This window comes from Tasmannia lanceolata, unplaced genomic scaffold, assembly GCF_043159265.1.
Source record: "Tasmannia lanceolata isolate RefF3 unplaced genomic scaffold, GAP_Taslan_0.1 ptg000008l, whole genome shotgun sequence".
In the NCBI taxonomy this organism is placed as follows: domain Eukaryota; kingdom Viridiplantae; phylum Streptophyta; class Magnoliopsida; order Canellales; family Winteraceae; genus Tasmannia; species Tasmannia lanceolata.
This window is the reverse complement of record NW_027518685.1, coordinates 17,946,928-17,967,654: the sequence shown is the minus strand read 5'-3', so window position 1 is coordinate 17,967,654 and position 20,727 is coordinate 17,946,928. Positions and strand designations below refer to the sequence as shown.

The window sequence follows — 20,727 nt, the reverse complement described above, 5'->3', positions numbered from 1 at the left end:
ATCCCATTGATCAGATCAATGCCTGTGAAATTCAATCGTAGGGCTTGTAAGAAGAAAATGGGTGTTGGAACCCTAATCTCCATTTAGTATACAGATGAGGAGGAATGCTTCAATATGGCGAAGGGGGGTCCTACCTTTGATTCATCTAAACCGTTCAATTGACAGGCCACCCAAAATCACACCAATCATAAAATCCTAACAGTCTTTTGTTATTTTCTACTTCTACGAAGACCAGAAGTACCATCATTGGATATGCAAAGCAAGGCCTATCAAATGGACGGTTATGATTAATCAAAGTTCGGACCTCGTAGGTCATAAGGTCATCCCCTACTTGAGCATTCCTTCCATAAATTTTTAAAAATCACAAATTTGCAGGGTTGTTGTAGGGTGGCACATCCGGAATAAGGACGCAAAAAGTTACTTTTACTAGTAATAGAAAAGTCAATTGTTGGGATCCTACAAGGAGGAATGCTGGGTTCTTATGTGAAATCAAGATTCCTATTTCATTTCTTTGATTGGATGATCCATGTCCCTTGATCCATCAAGCCTCTTTTAGGGTCCAATAAGGGCTCAGAATCCTAAATGAATAGGGCCTAAGCATTTTCCTAAATAAGTTCCACTGTGGATCATTTATGGGAAATCAAGGCTATTTATCTTGTAGAACATCATGAGGTGGCCCGCACAGACATCCACCTTTGTGTAGGAAAGATAAAAGGACTAAGAAAATCCACAGTTCAGCTTTTCTTGCTAAAATGATATTTGATGAATCAAGGACCTAGGACCATTCGATCAACGTGTTCTTCACGGCATTTGGCTGGACTTATGATCACGGATTTAAATCACGTACACGCTTAATAAGTGTTTTTGACGGCATTTGGCTGGACTTATGATCACGGATTTAAAACTGCCATTTTTCGACATTTCACTGGAAACTTGCAGAATTATTCAAGAATTTATAAGAAATTTGTGTATTACTGGCAAAATGTGAGTCTAATTATTTTTCGTCAAGAAAAAAAGGGTCATGAAAAATTCGTGGGTAAAATGTGAAATTTGCAACCGTTGAACATAAGCAGAACGTGTTTGCATAGACCATGGCACCGGTGGGACCCACATTCGGCACTCTCCTTTCTCGTTTATTTCTGGCAACGAAAAATTACAAATGGGGGACACCAAAATACGAGAATCGCCGATGGGGGACACTCTTTTGAAAAATTATAAGTGGAGTCGAAAACAGAATTTGCAGGAAAACCTGACCAAATTGCCCCTAGAGGTTATCAATTCTAAAACCGGGTTATCAACTAGTCGACATGTCTAAATATGATTTACGTACTTGATAACTCGTTTTCGGCCCCCTTTGTAATTTTTCAAAAGAGTGTCCCCCGTTGGCGATTCTCAAATTTTGGTGTCCCCCACTGGCAAAGCTTGCATCCCGTTTGGGTCAACAGTGGAAATTTTGGAAAAGGGGGTGGAAATACCAATTCCTAGACATGTGGTCAAGTTCACTGATCTAGTTTACCTACTAAGAAATATGAAGTCAACAATAACAATTTCAAAAGGGAGGATAAATTGACAAGAAGAAGTGGCAAACGGGGGGCTTTTCTATCTTCATTAACAACGGGGCATGATTAGAAATCGGATTTTTACGGTTTTTTCGGTGTTCAATGTTGACTGCTTCTTCTTAGCAGACCTTGATCTTAAGATGGATAAGATGGTTTCATCTTAGGCCATGTTCGTTTAAGATTATTTCAACCGATTGTGAGTGCCAAACCGATTATTGGACTCGAATTTGGAGAATTGATTTTGAGTCCAAAACTGATTATTACTCAATATTACATCTAGTTTGTTTGTTTTGTCGTTTGAGAATCGAATGTTGAGTCCGTTGAGTCCACAACTCATCACGGGACTCAAAATTTAGATTCCCAAATTGCAAAACAAACAGAGTCTTAATTTTGAGTCAAATAATCAGTTTAGACTCAATATCGATTCTCATAATCCAAAACAAACACAGGGTAAATTGATACGCCTCCAAATCTTGGAAAGATCAATTCCTATACTTCTTAACATAGATGAATCACTCCCTAGACAGACTCCCACTAACTATATCATTCATTATTACAATTTGCAAGAAAATTAGGGTATTGATCATTCTTAATAGAGACCTCTGGCATATGTAAATGTCTCTCCCACTTACAAATATTTAACACATTTACATATAAAAAAGGCTAGTGATATTGGCACTTAATAATTGCACAAACTCTTCTTGTCTTTTCTTATTTAATTGCCTTCACAGAACTTTTTGGGAATTATAATAACTTTTTACAGCTCGTTAAATAATAAAAGACGAGGTGATTCTGTGCAATTATCAAAACATCGTAGCACCGATAACAAAAGCAAAAATATTCATTTGATCTTGTTGTTTTCAATTAGGGGTGCAACTCGGGTCGGTTTGGATTGGGTTGAGGCCAACCCGAAATAGCATTCTCTGTTGAGGATGGTCAACCCAAGCGTAGGGTTGAGCATGGTCAACCTAACCCATCCCGCCTCTAAATTTCTAAACCCTAACCAAACCCATTTTTTCCAAATCGGGTCCGGTTGGGTTCGGGTTCACTTAGTACCAAACAGAAAAATACAAGAGAAAACATAACCCTAAGATAATGATGATAAAATTAGAGGACTGAGGTCGGATTCGGGTCTAGTCTGGTTGCCAAAGCCTCAACCCGAACCCAACCCGACCCGAGGAAATGCCAACTCAACCAGTGCAAAAATCGGGTTGGATTCGTCAGGTTCGAGTTGAGCCCGATCCAAGTTGCAACCCTATTTTGGAGACTTTTAGATGCTCTTTAAGTTGCTTTCAAGGTTGAGTATATTTGTACGGAGTTTGTGAAACAAAAGCAAGGAAAATAGGGAGGAGGCAAGAATGCCAGTCAGCTGTCAGCGTGAGCCCATTTTTCCTAATTGATTTCAAATTTCCAACCTCTTGTTGGCTATTATTTTAGATAATTTTAGAAGAAAAAGGATATAAGCACAGACATATTTTAATAAATCTAGTGAATATATCAAAACATGGTTGTACTAATATCATTTCCCTTTTAGTGTTGTTACAACTTTATCCTTGTTCCCTCTACAAATTCTCACTTTCTAATCACCATACAAGTGGCATGGTTTGGTGTGATCGGGCCCATTCAATTGATCGGCCATGTCCAATTTCACTCAGGTGGGCCCTATAGTACCTTATGAAAAATATTGGACTATATGGCCACACATCTCTTCATTTTTCCGCTTAAACCCTCTCTCTCTCTCTCTCTCTCTCCACCCATCTTCAAAAGTCAAAACCCTAACCCTAATCCTAACTACAAACCAAAACATATCTATCCTGCCTATTTTTCTACAATTTTCTTTCTCAAAGCTCACTCACACCCTCTCTCTTTCTCTTCTCAATCAATTTCTTTTTTGCATCTGATGAACAAGGTATTTGTCGGATTGAAAACCTCAATGTAAGAATGTTTCCATTTTGATTTAGGGTTCTTGCTTGAATTGGGTTTTTCCCCTTTGTTTGAAATATATCCTTGAAATGGAGTATTCTATCGTTATAAATCCATCTGGGTTCTATACAAATGTCTGTAATTTCTTCAAAAAATGCCTTTTTAGTGTTCTCTCTTTTGGTCCAATTCCCAAACACATTGCCTTTATAATGGATGGAAACAGACGGTTTGCCAGCGGCCGGAATTTGAAACTCGGTGGCGGTCACAAACTAGGGTTTCTAGCCCTCATGACTATTCTCCAACACTGTTATGAATTAGGCATTAGGTATGTGACAATCTACGCTTTTAGCATTGACAATTTCAATCGAAAACCGGATGAAGTTCATTACATTATGGAATTAATGCAGGAAAAAATTAAAGGTTTGATCGAGGAAGAAAGTATTGTTAATAAGTATGGGATCAAGGTTAATTTTATTGGGAATTTGAAGCTTTTAGATGAGTGTGTAAGGAATGCCGCCGAGAAGGCAATGGCGGCCACTGCGGGGAACACGAGAGCAGTACTTTCGATTTGTGTAGCATATACTTGTACTGATGAGATTGTTAATGCTGTCCAAGAATCATACAATGAAAAACAAGCAGAATTTTTTGATACAGATTCAAGGGGTGTTGCCATTGGTTTGGAAGAATGTGTGATCACATTGACAGATTTGGAGAGGCACATGTATACTATGGGGTGCCCGGATCCTGACTTATTGGTTAGGAGTTCAGCCGAGACTCGACTGAGTAATTTTCTTCTTTGGCAGACTACGTTTTGCTACTTGCTTGCTCCTGATGTTCTTTGGCCAGAGATTTCTCTCAGGCATTTGGTGTGGGCCATTTTGGAATATCAAAGAGTTCAGCCTTATTTGGAGAAGAAGAAGAAACGATTATGAATTGATGGTTCAGTGTTTTAAAATGCGGTAGTGGGTCAAAACACGGCCAAAGCAAATCATCCTAGGAGTTTTGATACTATGGTTCTTTCATTTTTGAAAGTTTCAACTTTGGAGATTATTTTGGTGCCTTCAGAAGCTGTTAAACTATCAACGCAATGTAGATAAGGTGGGTTTTCGTGGCTGCTTCTTGGCCTATCCTTACATGTTTGGAGGGGTCTTTTCTTCATTATATTGGATTTTCAATCCGATTGGATGCGAGTGATATTCTCTTCAGATGTAATGCAACAACAGACGCTACTGTTTGAATTGTATTGCTTCTAATATTTTTGATGGAAACCAGGCTTTGATTACTGTTTTTCATTTGATTTTGTATCATGAATTTTGAATATTTCCAATGCCAGTATACCGTCTTATTACAATTTTATGTCTTTTTTTATATTCACTAGTCTAGTCCTTCAAGAGATCAAATTTTGGAGAAATTATGAGAAGATTTCGCATGTGACATGTCTATGCCAATGGCATGTACATTCTCTTCCGCTTTGGCCATGCTCATTCACTTGAGCAAGCTAAGAAACTCTATGACCTCCTCCCTTCCTAAAATTCTGAATTTCGTCGTTGTTGGGTATCGGGTTTTATGTCTTTTGTCTAATTCTCTAGATATCCAAATAAGTTTTTGTGTTCCTCTTTGTTATTTCTTTGTGCTCTCATGATCTGTTACTGAGAGATTGGTTATAAGATTTTAATTTTCTAATTCTGTTACTGAAAAAGAATCTATTGATTCTCTCCCAATTGGTTGGATCGTAGGTGCGATGATTTACTTCACGGGCGAGGTCTCTAGTTCAAGTCCAGGATGGCCCAGCTGTGCCAGAGAAAAGATTTGAAGAAGCATCTGAGTCCTTCATGCCATCAACTGGGTTAACTGGCTCTGAGACTGGATCATCTTTTTCCGGCTATCCGGGATGCTTACTCCACTGCTGTCGGCCTCCAACTCATTAGTGGACCCAGGGAAGAAGCGTGACCGTCCCTCCCCCCTCCCACCAACCCATGTCGAATAAGCTGTATTGGATCCGACCAGTATATTTCACTGATGATATGCGTGGACATGTACTTATTTTTGTTTAGGGTTTCTTTTATTTGCATCTCTATTTTTTTTTATTTAATTTGGAGTTATATGATCTGTCTATGATCAATGGTTTCCTAATGTCTTTTGATTTCTCTCAATTTTTCGTATGTATTTTCGTGGTTTTTGCCTAATTTAGGTGTCTTGTTAAATTGTGGGGCTTAAAATTTTCCGTGATTGTCTTTTATATCACATATGTGATAGGGGTTTTGGGGTTTCTTTTTTCTTTTCACTTATCTTGTTGGAGATTTTATATGGTGAGCGGGCGTGCATGCACTGTTAGGGGTAGCTAGCTGCCCTTAATAGTTGATCCAAGGATCAAGAGGAATATTGAATTTTATCCTCTTGATCCTTGGATCAAATATCAAGGGTGGCTGCCCCTTACACTTGCATGGATGCCCACTCACCATATAATTTCTCTATCTTGTTGTGTGTTCTGTTAAATTTATGGGTTTTGCTCTTCTGTAACATCTGCGACGCTTTTCTTTGTTTTTGATTTTTCTCATGCAGTCTTCTGTTAGCATCCTTTTTTTCTTTGCCATTTGATTTCTCTTAGGCCATGTTTGGCAATGATGAATTTTTTTTGAAGGAATATTAGCTTTCCACATGTTGAGAGAGAGGTAGGGAGACAGGGAGAGGGAGAGGTTTGAGAGGGCATCAATGACGAGACGATGCGAAGTGACAGAAAAATAACGAAAAATAAAACTCTATTTTGAATAGAGTTTTTCTTTTCCCTATTTTCAGCCAGTTCTCACCCTCTCCCTACCCATGCCCTCTCAATTCTATACATCTCCCACTCTCCTTCCCCTCTCCCACCACTTGATTAACCAGTATTCATGGAAGAAACTTCTATGGCTGCAAATATGGCCTTAAAGTATGCTCTATTACATTTTTATCTGTATTTTTTGCCTGTTCGCATATCTATTTTTTCATTTATTAGAGACATGTTCTTTAAATTTGTGGATCTTTCCTTTTATATAGCGTGTGATATGGAGATGGATCTAACCGAGGCTGAGCATGATGAATCTCTTCTTCACTGCTGGTGTTCTGTTTGCTGGAAATTCTCTGTTAAATTCCTAACAGATTGGATAAGAATGCCAATTTCTTATGGCAGTTTGTTTTTACTAACAATGAGTAATCTTTCTGCAGACATGTTTTCCCATTCATAAATTATCTCGAAACATTGCTTTCAAACTTACCTTCAATGAGATTGATGCTTTTTTACAGTCCATAGTAGTGAAATTGAGTTGTTTCTATTTTACCCTTGAAATTTTTTGCTGCTGCTTATGTGAGCTATTCTGTGTTCTATCTCCTCCTTGACTTCTCTACCTTTGATGTCTCATTGGGCCCATTGACCTTGTCAATCAATGTGATTTTGCACATTGATAGTGGTCTATCTGTCCCTTACTTTTCCTCAACTCTTTCCTTTTGTTTTCTCCTCAATAAGGGCTGATCAGAGGGCTAATATTGTTGTATGACCTTAATTTTGGGCTCTGGGCCATTCACTTTGTGGCCCCAAAAATCATTTGTCCCAGCTACCAATCGAATGCCACATGACTGGTGGAAGGTGGGCTCACAAGCCATGGTTCATTTGGCTTGTGTGAGACATGGTAGCACTGCTCAGTACTTATTTCTTTAGCTCTTAATAGTTATTTGCTAGCACTAGTAGAAATTGCAAATTGTAATAATCTTTTGTCTTGTGTTGGATATCTCACGAGTAGGATTAGACTTCATATAATCATATCCGTTCGTTTGATCCAGGTGGCTTGATAAAGTTATTCCTGATGCTCCATGGGTTATCAAACAGGACTTACTCCTCAAGCACATGATTGACTGTGCTCACAACTCTCTTCTGTAAGGAAAATCATCCCAATGAACCTTTGAATGGTGTCTGGTTGTTAATGTTATGTAGACTTTATTCATTTTGATGAGGATCTGAAAAACCCTAGTAGATTTGCTGATGCAAGTGGTGCTGGCAAGGATGTTTATGAATTTGTGTGTTCAATGGACTGCCTCTATATACCATTCAAAAAATAATGGATTACCTCTATATCATCTGTATATTTCCTTACATCGTGATTGATTTCTGTTTAGCTTTAACTATCTATTAAGTGAGTATCTCTGTGCAGGTCAAAGCCGTTGGAAAATTCAAGGAAACAAAGCGCATAGATGGAATCTCTACATCTGATATTATAATGAGGATTCTTAATAATTATAACCAGTATGTGTTGCGTAACTTGGCCTGTGGAAACACGCGAGACGATCATGGTGTTAGCTATGTGAAGGCACGGTCATTGATACCATCTTTATATTTTGTCCTATGAAATAAGGTGAGCATATCTATTTTCTGCATCGACTCTGATAATCCTAGATGATGCGATATGCATCTGTAATTAATGCACCCTTTCCTAGCTATCTTGACTGACAATCAGTATCAGTTGTTTAGATATTCAAAAGGATTTGAGCGTTTAGCTTCGAAGTATAGCCTGAAGGGATCCTGAATATTAATTTGCTTTTCCTGATAATTCGCGTAGATAGATACCATCCCAGATCTTTTGGTGTAGGTCCAATGGGGTATTAATTGAAACAGAAATAGTCACACTGTAAATAAATTTTAATACCCCACACTCATCTTGAGCCGCTGTAATGTGATGTCTGTCATCCTCTAGTCTTTTTGTTTATCAGGATAAATTCCTACCTTAGAGGTAAACTACTTATCAATTATACGAGATAAATCCAAACCTTAAAATGAGTTCACCTTCATTTTATGTGTTGCATCTTGAGCCACTTTGAGCATTATATTTGTCATCCCATAGTCCCTCCGTTTATCAAGATAAGTTCCTACACAGAGGTAACCAACATAATCTCTTCGATCATATATGATTAATCCGAATCTTAAAGTAGGTTCACTTCCATTGACTGCGGTGACATATGAGATAAGTCTCCATGTTTAGCAAAAGAAGATGTACATGGAGTCATGGCTTGATCATTCTAAATGCATTGCCCAATTGTTTACTTTTATGTTTGGGGATTGTGAGGTGTAATTCTTGGTTCAATTGTGATATTTTCAACTATAAAGTTTTCATTTGTGCATGTTTGACCGGACCATGATCTAAGGCGACCCCTACTATGCAACTTCAAAACTTAATTGTTGGCACATTGATCCAGAGTTTAAAACTTGTGTGTGCATTTTTCTTGTCTCCTGTTGATGAAGTTGTCTCGTTCCAATGTGATGAATTACTCGAGTTTCATTGAAATTGTCATTGCCACCATGATGGCATTCGCTTCTTATGAGAACCTTTTGGAGTGAATGTGCTCCTTCAAGCACTTGACATGAGACTTCATAAGAATCACTGATTTGAATCACATATTTCTCAACACTTGAAATTGTGATCCATTAAGTAGGTTCGCAAGTAACGGATGGTCATTAAGTTATGATGATGCGGGACACAAAGGGAATGAAATCTAACAAGGAAGATGAGATCTGAACTTTGGATGCAAATAGTTGTTTTTAGTAGTCTGGTCTGGAGTCTAAACAAATAACTGAGTTCAGGATTAGCAGGCCTTAAAGAACTAATCAAACTGGGCAGATAGGTTGTAATTATATTAAAGCTATTTGTTGGGAAAAAAACAACTCAAATTGAATTAAGTTTTAAAAAATCCACCATTTCAATTCATTTCAGAGTTATATCCTTGGTATATCCCCAGTAGAGATGCCAATCTGTGAGTTCGTGTGGGAAATCCGGGCGGGGCCCTCCGGATGGTCGTCGGGCAGGTTCCTCCCAGAATCCTCGCTACCACACTCCAGGGTGTGTTTGTTTATTTTTCTCTTGTTCCCTTTTGGTTAGGGGTGTGTTCATGTCTGTGTTTCCTGTGAACTTGGGATAAAGATCCGAATTTCACGGGAAAAGAGTTGTTCTCAGAGTCACCACCTAGGTTAGGGCCTAAGACCCATGATATGCAACATATCTACAATGCTTGCCTTAATGCTGCCATTCTTGATTAAAATCCTTTGAAGACCTATCATTAATATGCTGATGGGCAATTGGCCACTGTGCAGTGGTTCTGATGCCCCCATTTTATATTATGCTAACCGTAATCTCGCATGCTTGTCCTTCTACTGAAATTAGAACTGTAAGCAAACACATTACCATCAGTCACTACATTGTTTGACATCCTTACTTTGTCACAGCCATGTACAGTTCCACACTAGTGAAATCTGCTGGTTTTCATTATGATGAGTTGGTGGAGAATGCAAATAGCTGGGTTGCTGGTTTTCTTGAGAAGTTTGAGGAAAGTTAACATGTAATGGTGAGTTTTGTATTCTGAGTAGAAAGGAATTCTGATTTCCCTTTATATGCCATCCTATATTTTACTTGCAGTTGTTGATTTTTCCCAGGGAACAGCCATCATTGAATTTTTTGGGCATTATATCAGCCTTTACAATGTAGTTATAAAATGACGAGTACATTGACAGTTCACGCTCCCTTGTTTTGTTAGTGCCACTCCTGGCTTTGTTGATGGAAGGGCATTTACCATGTAAAAAGAAAAAGTAAAAAAAAACTCAGATTACCTTTATAGGCTTTGCACGCACGAGCCTTCTTTAGTCAATCAAGAGTCTTGCCATAGTACGGTGTGGGCTTTTCAATTCTAGAATCTTATAGGAAAGAGATACAAGGCAAGTAACAAAACAGCGGATCGATTCTTGAAGTACTAAAGCCAGGGGTTGCCTTTGACAGGGGAAGTGTTTTTTAGATTTGAATCAAGCCACCAGTTAAATGGTATAAGAGTGATGAGAACAGTGTTTGTTGGCTCACCAATAATAGACTACGGCCTTATCCATTTCTTTCAATCTCTATCAATTTAACCATGGTTTTAAATATACTGTACATAGCAGATCCTAAATATTACAATTGCCTAGATCAATACAGACCAATATTTCAACATTTTGAGACATAAGAATTTTATTTGATTTCTTCTTCACACTTTGTTCTACATCTAATTCATTTCTGAATCAATTTGTTCTTTGTGACCCAACTTCTTGCTGTGTTTTTAATCCTCCCACACATCTTTTTCGAAGCATTTTCCCTTCTTTCCAACTTTTCCCAAAAACAAGAAAACCACACATGTTAAATGTAAGCTCATCAGACTGTTGCAAGGTTTCCAATATCCAACCATTTTTCTCAAAAAAGAACACAAGCAAACTGTGGCTTGTGCTTTAGCAGAAACTCTCAGGCAAAGGCAGCTAAAGAATCCAATGGTGAAACAAATAAAATTCAATGGCGTAAGAGATGCTCTTCTTGCCAATCTTTTGAAAGAGTAATAATATCTTCCTAAAACAAAAAGAATAGTGTATTCTCATGTACTTCCAATGAATTGGTGTATAGCATACACACACAGATTATGCATATAATGTGTAGCACCTATTCAAAGGTACACACCAGTGTAAGTGAGCACTAGGTGGTGCCCCCCACTCATATGGCCCCTACGCATAACCACAGTTTGATCAGGATTACACTGGTGAATGGTGTATATGCTTGACAAAATATCACTTCCCATCCTTCTATCTCCTTTGATCAATTCTCTAAGCCTACTAAAATCTAGGTTAGCATTCCAACAATGACAACACAATGCAAGTACACCGGTACCCAAAAGAGGCAAATCTTTAGGAACCATTTGGCTGTGAATGCAAGCTACCCTACATAGTAAGACCCCGAGAGAACCTATTGCTGCCCACAATCAATCCTTTCGGTTGCAAATCAGCTATAACATGCAGAGATTGTTGAGAAGGTGGTGGAGAAAATGGCGTGATCAATGATACTACGCCAGATGGAAAGGATAGAAGGGTGGCCTCTGCCCTACATTCTGGTTGGGCCCAGATGGGATGTGTCCTGCCCAAGTATAAGGTGCGGGAAACATCGGATTCGGGCCATGAGAACTCTGAAATCCAATTGGGGGATGCTGGAATCCATAACCCAATTGGGGAGGAGGATTAAAAGGCGGAAGGGGAGGAGTGGGAAAAGCCGCTACATTTCTTGGGATCTCACCATATGCATGGTTTACCCCAGCCGCTTCATTACGCCACGCAGACCACACAGCTTCATTACCTGGGATATGACCATATCCTCTGTTTACTTCGGTACTAGTATGCCATGCAGATACATTACCTGGGTTCCTACCATATGCTTGTTTTACTCCGGCGGCTTCATTATGCCAAGCAGCTACATTGCCTGGGTTCTCACCATATGCTTGGTTTACTCCGGTGACATCAGTGTACCACGCAGCTACATTACTTGGGTACTCGCCATATGCTCGATTTACTCCGGTAGCATCAGTATTCCATGCACCTAAATTTCTTGGGATCGCACCAGAAGCTCGGTTTACTCCCGTAGCTTCTGTGTGGCGCATCCTCTTCACCGGCCATGGGTTGACTGGAACAGTGGAATCATTGGAAGGAATACTTCTCTTGTGATTCATCTTGGCATTGTGAGTAGCATTTTGCCCTAAAGTAACAACTGTATTGTTGATAAGCTGTTCTCCTGAACTACGAATGGCCTTGGGACCAAAGAGGAGTGTCTTTAACTTGGGTACTTCAATCTGACCCTGCATGAAAGCTGATAGCCGAGTGAGAGATATGCGAATGCACTTGTAGATTTTCTGCACCTCTGCCTTCCCAACAGCTCTTGCAATGTTTTGAGATCGGTCACAGAAATCTTCCACCTGGGATAAACAAAAAGAAGGCGTTTGTTTCACATTGCAGAAAGGATATTAAATGACCGGTGAGAAAGTTTAATAGGAGAAAGCTTGTGTTCTTAAAAGACAAAATCAGAAAATGTACACTTATGTTGCCGACATTAGAATCCCATGTCTTAGAAATCCAAGATCCTTCGTAAGTGCTAGCACAGAGGCCTTTGGGCCATAAAGTTTCAACCGATGACAACTGCAAGAGCAAAGAACAGTGTTAAAAGTATAAAAGATTAAATAACGCCATCTCCAATAGCTTAAGCTTTTGGAGTAATTGGTTGTTTAAAAAACGTCAGTATACCAATCCTGGCACCAGAAAGATAACAAATCACATGGGGCAACCTAACATGTATCTATCATGAACACTGTTGCATGAGACTTTTCCATTGAAATAGCTATATTTGTATCATTGACAAAGAACCCATAAAAGATGGGATCAACAGATGCAGACAACATAAGAACCTATATAGAAACCCGTAGTCAATGTCGGGAACTGATCAACTAGTGTTTGTTGGAACTATACTGTTAGTTTTAAGGCTAGGAAACTGCACCAACTGGTGATTCTGAGCTTAAAATATAAAAAGTAAAAACCAGAGATGGCATTACTATTCTTCATTTTACCCTCGCCTCACCAGATGACCAGACTCAGTCTTAGCTTTCCAAGAAAACCAATTCCTGCGACTGCAATCATAAATAGTGGCATGAAACTGGTCCTGACCATAAACCCTCATGTTGCCTCTTTTTTGAAACGTCAAGAAATATATTAGAGAAAAACAGCAAATACAAATTAGTGTACATGAACTCATGTTGCCACCTTAACTGCTTTCAATTTCTCCTCATACAAATCGCTCCAAGAGCTCCCCGCCAATCTCACTCACATAAACTCCATCTTCGAAGTCTGCTATAATTCTTCTTAATTCATTTACTAAGAGTCAATGGCCTAGCCAACTCAAGTATATTGATAGAAACACAGCACATGAGATCTATATAGAATATTAAGAAACTGAAAGAAAGAGACAACCAATGTGCCTAGACTATGCATGATAAGCTGGAACTAACACCTTTTCGCTGTCTAAAATCCTTTAGCCAGCTCCATATAATGCCACTTCCTTTAGTTATCCATGCAGAAAGGCTTCCTTCGTATCCATGTGGCTAAGAATCCACCCATATGAATTCGCCAAAGCCAAAATAACTCACACAATAGTTTCCTTAACAATTGCACCGAAAGTTTCTTCATAAGCTAGGTCATGCTGTTGATTGTACCCCTTGGCTACCAACCTAGCTATGAACTGGTAAATTGAGCCAACTAGATTGTATTTGATCTTGCATACCCACTTTTCAGGTTACAACATCCCATGTGTCATTCATGTAGGGGGCATCAAGTTCCTCCTGCATGGATTCAACCCACTTGTGGGGGAAGAAAGAGAGGATCTCCTAAGCAAGGGCCTTCTCAGGCCAAGCAGAAGCACGTGGTGATGCAGATAATAGGCCAATAAGTGGCATATTTGGCCATTAGGATTTCTAGACATTTATTTTTTATGTTATTTAGTTTTTAGGCTTTTATTTTTCAATGTTATTTTTAGGAATTCTTATTTTAGTAGGTTTCTATCTTTTAGGTTGTTTATTTGCCTATATATAGGCGAATAAAGATTGATTCTCCCCTCTAATTTCCTTTCTTCTTCTCCCCAAGTCTTCTTCTCCTCTATTCTTCTTCTTCTTCCCTAATTTCGTCTCTTCTTCTCTTCTATTCTTCTTCTATTCTTCTTCTTCTTCCCCTATTCTTCTAATTCTATCCCCTTTCGTTTATTTCTCTCCCCTTTCCACTATTTTTCTTCACGGTGCTGCATCAATCTGCATCACGTGGTCTTGTGCTGCCTTTGATGTTCAAAATCGCAACGAACAAGACAGAGGCGTGCCGACGGCTGGTCATGAACTACAAATTCATGGAGGGGGCATCGAGTGCCCTCACTTATTGAGATGCTAATGTCAATGGTGGACGTACAATTAAAAAAAAAATGCCATTCGTGGAGGTAGTTGAGGCAGCGGGCATGGTTGCATTTTTCCGCCATTCAATGGAGTGACAAGAAGGAATTGTTAGACATTGAAACAACTGTACAATGGATATCATTACCCTCAGGGAAGTCGAGTATTCTATCACATGTGGAGACAGATTCGTGTGTCGAGTGTCGACAAAGATACGAGGTATCCGACACGACAACCCTAAAATTCTAGAAACGGGGGCACGCCCGTATGCATATTTACATATAAATTTAACAAACTAATAAATCTTAGGATTAAACAACTATAAGTCTCAAAGAAACATGAGATGATCAAATAAGAGTGCATTCATCAGTATAATCTAGCTATCGTCAGTCACCAATTTGCATTGAGAAAGAGGTACCGATAGAATAAATTGAATATAATTTTCGTAGAGTGTTTGCTTACTTCCTTCAGCCGTAAACCAATTAATTAGTCAAAAATAGACTCGTGACGCTTAACGACTGAACTCATTGGCTCAGTCTTTGTGGCTAGCGAGGGACTGATTCATGAAAGATCATGTTCCAAGACTCCACAACAGAATGGAATTGCTGAGAGAAAGAATCGTCATGTTGTTGAAACTACTTGATCTCTCCTCACTGTTTTAGGTTTAGGGGAGCATTTGATGTTGTCGGACCACAGTTTATGTTACTAAATGGGCTGAAGCCGAATCATATGTTATGATCACCTTCCTTAAAAAGAACATCATTTGCAGATTGGGTGGCTATGGCTCAAGATGAGCAGGGTTTCTTCTTTCTTTTGAGGCGTTACTGAATGGATGAATTTCAGACTCGAGTATAAAAGTGATTGATCTTCAACAGTATTCAATTAAGCCCCATAAGGTATAAGGGAAGACCTGCTTCCGGGCTACTAAGTATCGCGCGGGGAACGCCATTCACCAATCAGCTACCTTATTCATATTTTGATTTTTTTTGGCGCAGCAGGAAGGAGATGAGCTGAATCAAAGCATTCTCTTGAGTGCTTAAATTAGGCTTGCACTATCTATAGATAAGGACGGATCGGATCGACTCGACTGATATGATGGATGGAATGGGTAGACGGTTGAGCCGATCCAGTAGCTTGGATTGTACCAGGCTCTAAAAGAGTTTCTTCGAGCAAGCAGTCTTTCTATCTTTATAGGTTGCATGCCCAGGTCAGTCAATAATCAATGCTTATGCGGAGGCAGTGGAGTCAGTATTCTACTTCTGCTAAGCAAGTGCGAAATGATTCACCCGGACCTTCTTCATTTCGTCCTCACTGTAGCGAAACGAGTCCAGAAGGAATTGCAACGCATTCAGTCCGGCTTCAGAAAACTTGCCGGTCACAGATTAGTTTTGTTCTGCGCCGACAACGGCCCGATAGACCAAAAACGCGCAGGAATTTCTAGATGAATTGGCATTGGAGCAACTATGACTAACAGAATCCACACACATCTGTTTATATAACAGGCCTGATGAATACAAATGCCACGATCGTGCAAACGGAGCTTCCGAAGTCCGAATTTCAACAATCACCACTACAACGAATAGACTTTCTCTGGTGGGAGAACGCATAACATACATAGATATCTTCCACCTGACCCAGAAAAAAAACATTGAAGCAAAGAAGGGAGTGTATAAAAATATTTGAGAATACGGACTCGTTCTTTAGGGAAGTTGATGGTGAAAAGCGCAACCATGATTGGAATTAGGTCCTCACATAATGATAGGGGCGATTCGAGTCATCGATGAAATCCCCACCCATCAGTATCGTATACACTCAGAGGGGTCCGTTCGGATGCGTCGGAACTCCAACATGGATTTCTCAATTCAAATTTGGAAGGGGCTTGCGCCACCTCGGTCTGGCCATCAGTCTGGGGAAGCAGTACTCATGTGAAATTGTGTCCCTTGCAAGGTTTTAAATTTCGACCGAAATCCGAAATTTCGGGTTTCGGTCAACAACGAAACCGAAATCAACTAAAACTAGAAATAGGAGTTTATTTCGGACAAAATTTTGAAATTTCGGTCGAAATTTCGCTCATCCCGAAATTTTAGGGATTTCACCTAAAATCTGATTTTTTTTATAATTATCAAATATTAGGAAATTCCGATCGAAATAAAATCTGAGAAAAAATAGCCGTCTAATTGATTTCGTTGGATTTCGATCGAAATTTTGAAATTTCGGCGGAAATTTCAGTTTCGGTGAGGACCGAAACGCACTACAAAACCGAAATTTGAAACCTTGGTCCCTTGTAAACGAAAGAGCTCCTGCCATAAATTTATAAAAGGGCTCCATTGTTCGGTGCAATGGCATTTGAAAGTTGAATGCAAGGATTGCCAATGAGTCAGTCATTTGATTCTCTTAGCTCTTGGTACATGAGTGAACTCCAAAGAGTCTAAAAACTGAGTTGTGAAAAAGGAGCAAGCAGATTCCATTTGTTAGATTTTTTTTTATTTGAAAATTGACAAATATATTCATACTAGCAAAATTTACAATGGAGACTAGTACTCCCACCAAATTTACATAGTATGAATTGCCCATGAGCATTCTCCTTGACCCAAAAGAAAAGCCCATTACCCCTCTCATCAATAGCCTCAATTGTAACGAATCCAACAAAAAGTGCCATATTGTGGAGCCCACCAAGTCAAGATCGTGACTTACCACATCACACAGACTTCTCCACCACATTCCGAATTCGATTTTCAAAAATCTTGCTCGAAGGCCCAGAGCTATTGTGCGCCCCTAACCGTGCACGATAGCCGACTACCCAACAACACCGTCGGATCTCCGGCAGCCTCCACCTCGTACCACCACCAAAACCCGACGGGTCATCCTCCCCGCCGACGACTACCCCTTTCTCCACAGTCATCACCTCCAATCCCTTCTACGTCTCCTCCACAAAAGTCAACTCCGCCGGAGGGGTCTCAGCCACCACCATCGCCATCAAGTTATAGCTGGCCTTCCACGACTCCAGGTCCAGCACCTCACAGCGTCCGACAACCTCCATGGTTTTCCTCGGCTCTAGATCCAGCTTCACGGCCTTCCATGGCGTCAGATCCAGCCTCCACGGCCCTAGATCATGCCACCACGGAAGAGCCATGCTCCAAATCTGACCTCAACGGTTCCCGATTCGGCCTCTACTGGCAATCACACCCGTCCTCAGGCCACCACCCACGATCTTGATTCCGAATACCACATCCTCCTATGGTCAAACCCAGCAACCCCATTGCTAAGTCCATCGATCCACGGCCTCCCAGATCCCCCATGGCCTCCAGATCTGATAATCCACGGCCTCGCACCGCCTATAGTTAGCCTTCCACAGCTCTAGGTCCAGCACCCCACGGCCTTACACGGCCTCCGGCAACCTCCACGATTTTCCTCGGCTCCAGATCCAGCTTCAGGGCCTCCATGGCTTTAAATCCGGCCTTCACAGCTCCCAATCCAGCCTCCACGGCCCCAGATCCTACCTCCACAACCCTAGATCTAGCCACCACGGAAGAGCCATGCTCGAGATCTAGCCTGCATGGTTCCCAATTCGGCCTCCACGACTCATCTTTTGCCAACAATGGGAGAGACGAGAAATAGAGGGCGAGACTCAAAAAAACAGCAATAGGGAGAGACGAGAGGGCGAGATTCCAAAAGGAGAGAGAGAGAGAGAGAGAGAGAGAGAGAGAGAGAGAGAAGACCGCCTCCCTCCCTAGGGGGGAGCTTTTTTTCACATTCCGCCTAGGGGAGGGAGCTTTTTTCTCCTTTTTTTCCCTATGGAGCTTCAATCCCCAAACAGGTGAATATCGCACGATGAATCTGGAGGGGATTTCACTGGTAAGCTCGTCAAATGAGGAGTTTAAGTGCACTTGTTAGATTTCTTTTTTGAAAATGAATAGATAAAGAGGTCAAATAATAAAATAAAAGCTAATGATAAAAGAGGAGGTAAACACAATATTCGATAATAAATAGTATTTCACTAGACACAATACAATAACATCTCGTCACACCCACATTAAGTTTGACAATTCTAACAGTATGTTACAACCGTTGAAAGTGTCGTTACATGTTAACACGTGTGTTGGTGTTGACATGAGTGTCTTCTAAAAATTAAAAGTATCAGGTAAATCATAATGGGTATCTGATGGGCTCAACCTAGTGGGAGAATAGAGTTGAATTTTGGTGGCGGTGCAAGAGAACCTCAACCCCTTCAAGTTTTGAAGTTGTCTTCAATGAACATAGCAGTGGGAAGGTAATATTCTCTGCATGAAGGAAAATGCAACAACGTAGATGTAGAAGGTACAAGAAATGGCCTCAAGTTATCTAGGTCTAGGTCCTGCTATGGGTTGAAATTTCTTCCCTCAATGTCATTAGAAATGGCCTCAAGTTATCTAGGTCTAGGTCATGCCTTGTTTCCTACTTGGTCCAAAGTCAAATAAAAATATATGTATTTCCCATATCATTTTTGGCCTTGATGCTGGTAAATATGGGGACTTTGTTGAGAGGTAGAGCAGTTAGGATGGACAGCTTTGCAATCAGTGAGATAGTTTGGGGTGGTGACTTAAAGTTTATATGGTAACCCAACTTTCAATGCTTTTGGTGGATGTGTCTTCTAGTATTCTCCTTTCCTGACCCAATGAATTTATACTTTGCTTCTCAGAAGGAAATAAGTTACCTTAATTAATAGAGTCACAAAAAGATCAGCCACAGATTCTTCATTTCCTTTTCCAAAGTCAAGGAAAACCCGGACGGAATTCTCCAAACTTGCAATATCAGTTCCATCTGAGAAGTACGAAGTCAAACATCATATCAATAATAAATTATCTAAATTAATAGATATGATTTAATATTGTGTGTGTGAGAGAAAGTTGGTCCATATGCTCGTAGCCTCATACTAATTAGAATCACACAAATGTTCAACAGAGACAGGTCGATATTTTAAGAGGAGGCATCACCTTCTCAATCATGTCTGCCGTTATAATGAAAGAACATGGACAACTTGAAAGTATGGGGCATGCCCCTGTCACAATATACTATCTCATAACAAAATAATAATCTTAATATGATTGGTACTTGGATAAAGCCGTCTTTACGGATGTTAAATGTTTCGATTGTTGAGCGCATCAAGCACAAGTGGCACCCTAAGTAGAAGATGCTTGCAATGCCCCATCAACAAATACACACTATCACATTCACCATAAAAGTGTAATGATATTAGGGAAAGTATTGATTGAATCGGTTACAGACATAAAAGTACGGTTGCAAGAAGCTTCTCCTTAGGGTGCCAGTCCTGCTCACTGAAACAAACAACCACATTAATCAACCAATTCACCATGACAAATGATACAAGGTAAAACAATGGGACTAAAAGAAATAGCACTGTTCAAAAAAGAGGAATGATAGATGCAAGGGCGCCCTTTTCCAGCTTTTTATGCAAGGGCGCCCTTGCATCTATCATTCCTCTTCAAAAACGAAACGGAAAAGAAAAAGAAAATGGTATCAAATTATCAATCAATTAAAGATGACCAAATTCTACCTCCACTTGTGAATAAGGTTATAAATTTCGGTTTCAGTTTAGGTCACTGCGAAAACAGAAACACTTTGGTTTCAATTCGAAATTTCGGTGAGGCTAACTGTCTAAGTCCCATTCTGAATGGAGATCCCATCTGTCAGATCAAGGGTTACAAAAATCAACAATTAAACTCTTCTTGACAAGAACTAAATGGACACCTTTAGATTAGGGGGACAACATCTGGTCATGGTGGGACCGGTGGTAACCGACTAGACCCATGATGGCCAACCAAATCAATGGGCCTAATCACCTGCACATGTGTCCATTTCCATCCCAAGCAAAACACATACGGAAACCTTTCTCATAACCCTAAATATGTGGCGGTGGGCAATTCAAGACAAAAAGTGGATGGCGGATTGAAAATGATATTGACACCCTCAAGCTTTAATAAATGGCACACTACATTTCATTAAACACTTGTCCTATTGGTTGTTGATAGATTTTTGGGAATTTTACAAAGGCCTAAAATAAAGAGGTGAATGTCACTATTGAAAAAGAGAGTGCAAGAGTGCAGTATCAATTTCCAAGAGAAATATTTATGGGAGTTGGAAATAAGAAAGTTGAATGCCGAACTTAGGTGTTGAAATGCTAAATTTTCATCTCAGTTTGTATTTTTTTGAAAGATGACAAGGATATATTAAAGTCATACGAGTACATGCATGGGGGACCAGTAGTCCCCCAAGTATTACAATGTATGAAGACCTGGAACAATCCAGGTCGAAGAAAACAAAAAAGGATAACTATAAAACCAACGATTGGCCCTCCCAACCGTCTTCAAGATCCATCAAAAACAGCTCTGAAAGCCATCGAAACCCAACCAACTTCCAAAATATTCTTTCCTTCTCCACTCATTGGAGATCTAGCCACCCCTGAAAA

At 40.0% G+C, this 20,727-nt stretch overlaps 2 protein-coding genes and 1 pseudogene across 4 annotated transcripts in view; 2 read left to right on the top strand and 1 right to left on the bottom strand.

The window, feature by feature from the left end:
* The first annotated feature begins 3,293 nt into the window (after positions 1-3,293).
* LOC143884646 (dehydrodolichyl diphosphate synthase CPT3 pseudogene) lies at positions 3,294-8,361 on the top strand (annotated as a pseudogene). The gene is made up of 3 exons (XR_013253020.1): positions 3,294-4,580; positions 7,296-7,388; positions 7,664-8,361. The product of XR_013253020.1 is annotated as a dehydrodolichyl diphosphate synthase CPT3 pseudogene (transcript).
* Positions 6,371-7,858, top strand: LOC143882777 (choline-phosphate cytidylyltransferase 1-like). Its single transcript, XM_077386199.1, has 4 exons — positions 6,371-6,408; positions 7,296-7,369; positions 7,447-7,529; positions 7,664-7,858. The coding sequence occupies exons 1-4, from the start codon at positions 6,371-6,373 to the stop codon at positions 7,856-7,858; spliced, it is 390 nt and encodes a 129-aa protein (XP_077242314.1).
* A 1,977-nt stretch (positions 8,362-10,338) lies between the features above and the next one.
* LOC143884645 (protein HESO1-like) overlaps positions 10,339-20,727 on the bottom strand; it is a 45,702-nt gene continuing 35,313 nt past the window's right edge. For both annotated transcript variants that reach the window (XM_077388323.1, XM_077388324.1), the window contains 3 exons: positions 18,955-19,061; positions 12,373-12,474; positions 10,339-12,254 (listed from right to left, as the gene is read on the bottom strand). In XM_077388323.1, the coding sequence (XP_077244438.1) occupies positions 11,355-12,254; positions 12,373-12,474; positions 18,955-19,061 (1,109 nt within the window). In that variant the 3' untranslated portion in view covers positions 10,339-11,354. The remainder of the gene's footprint in view (positions 12,255-12,372; positions 12,475-18,954; positions 19,062-20,727) is intronic.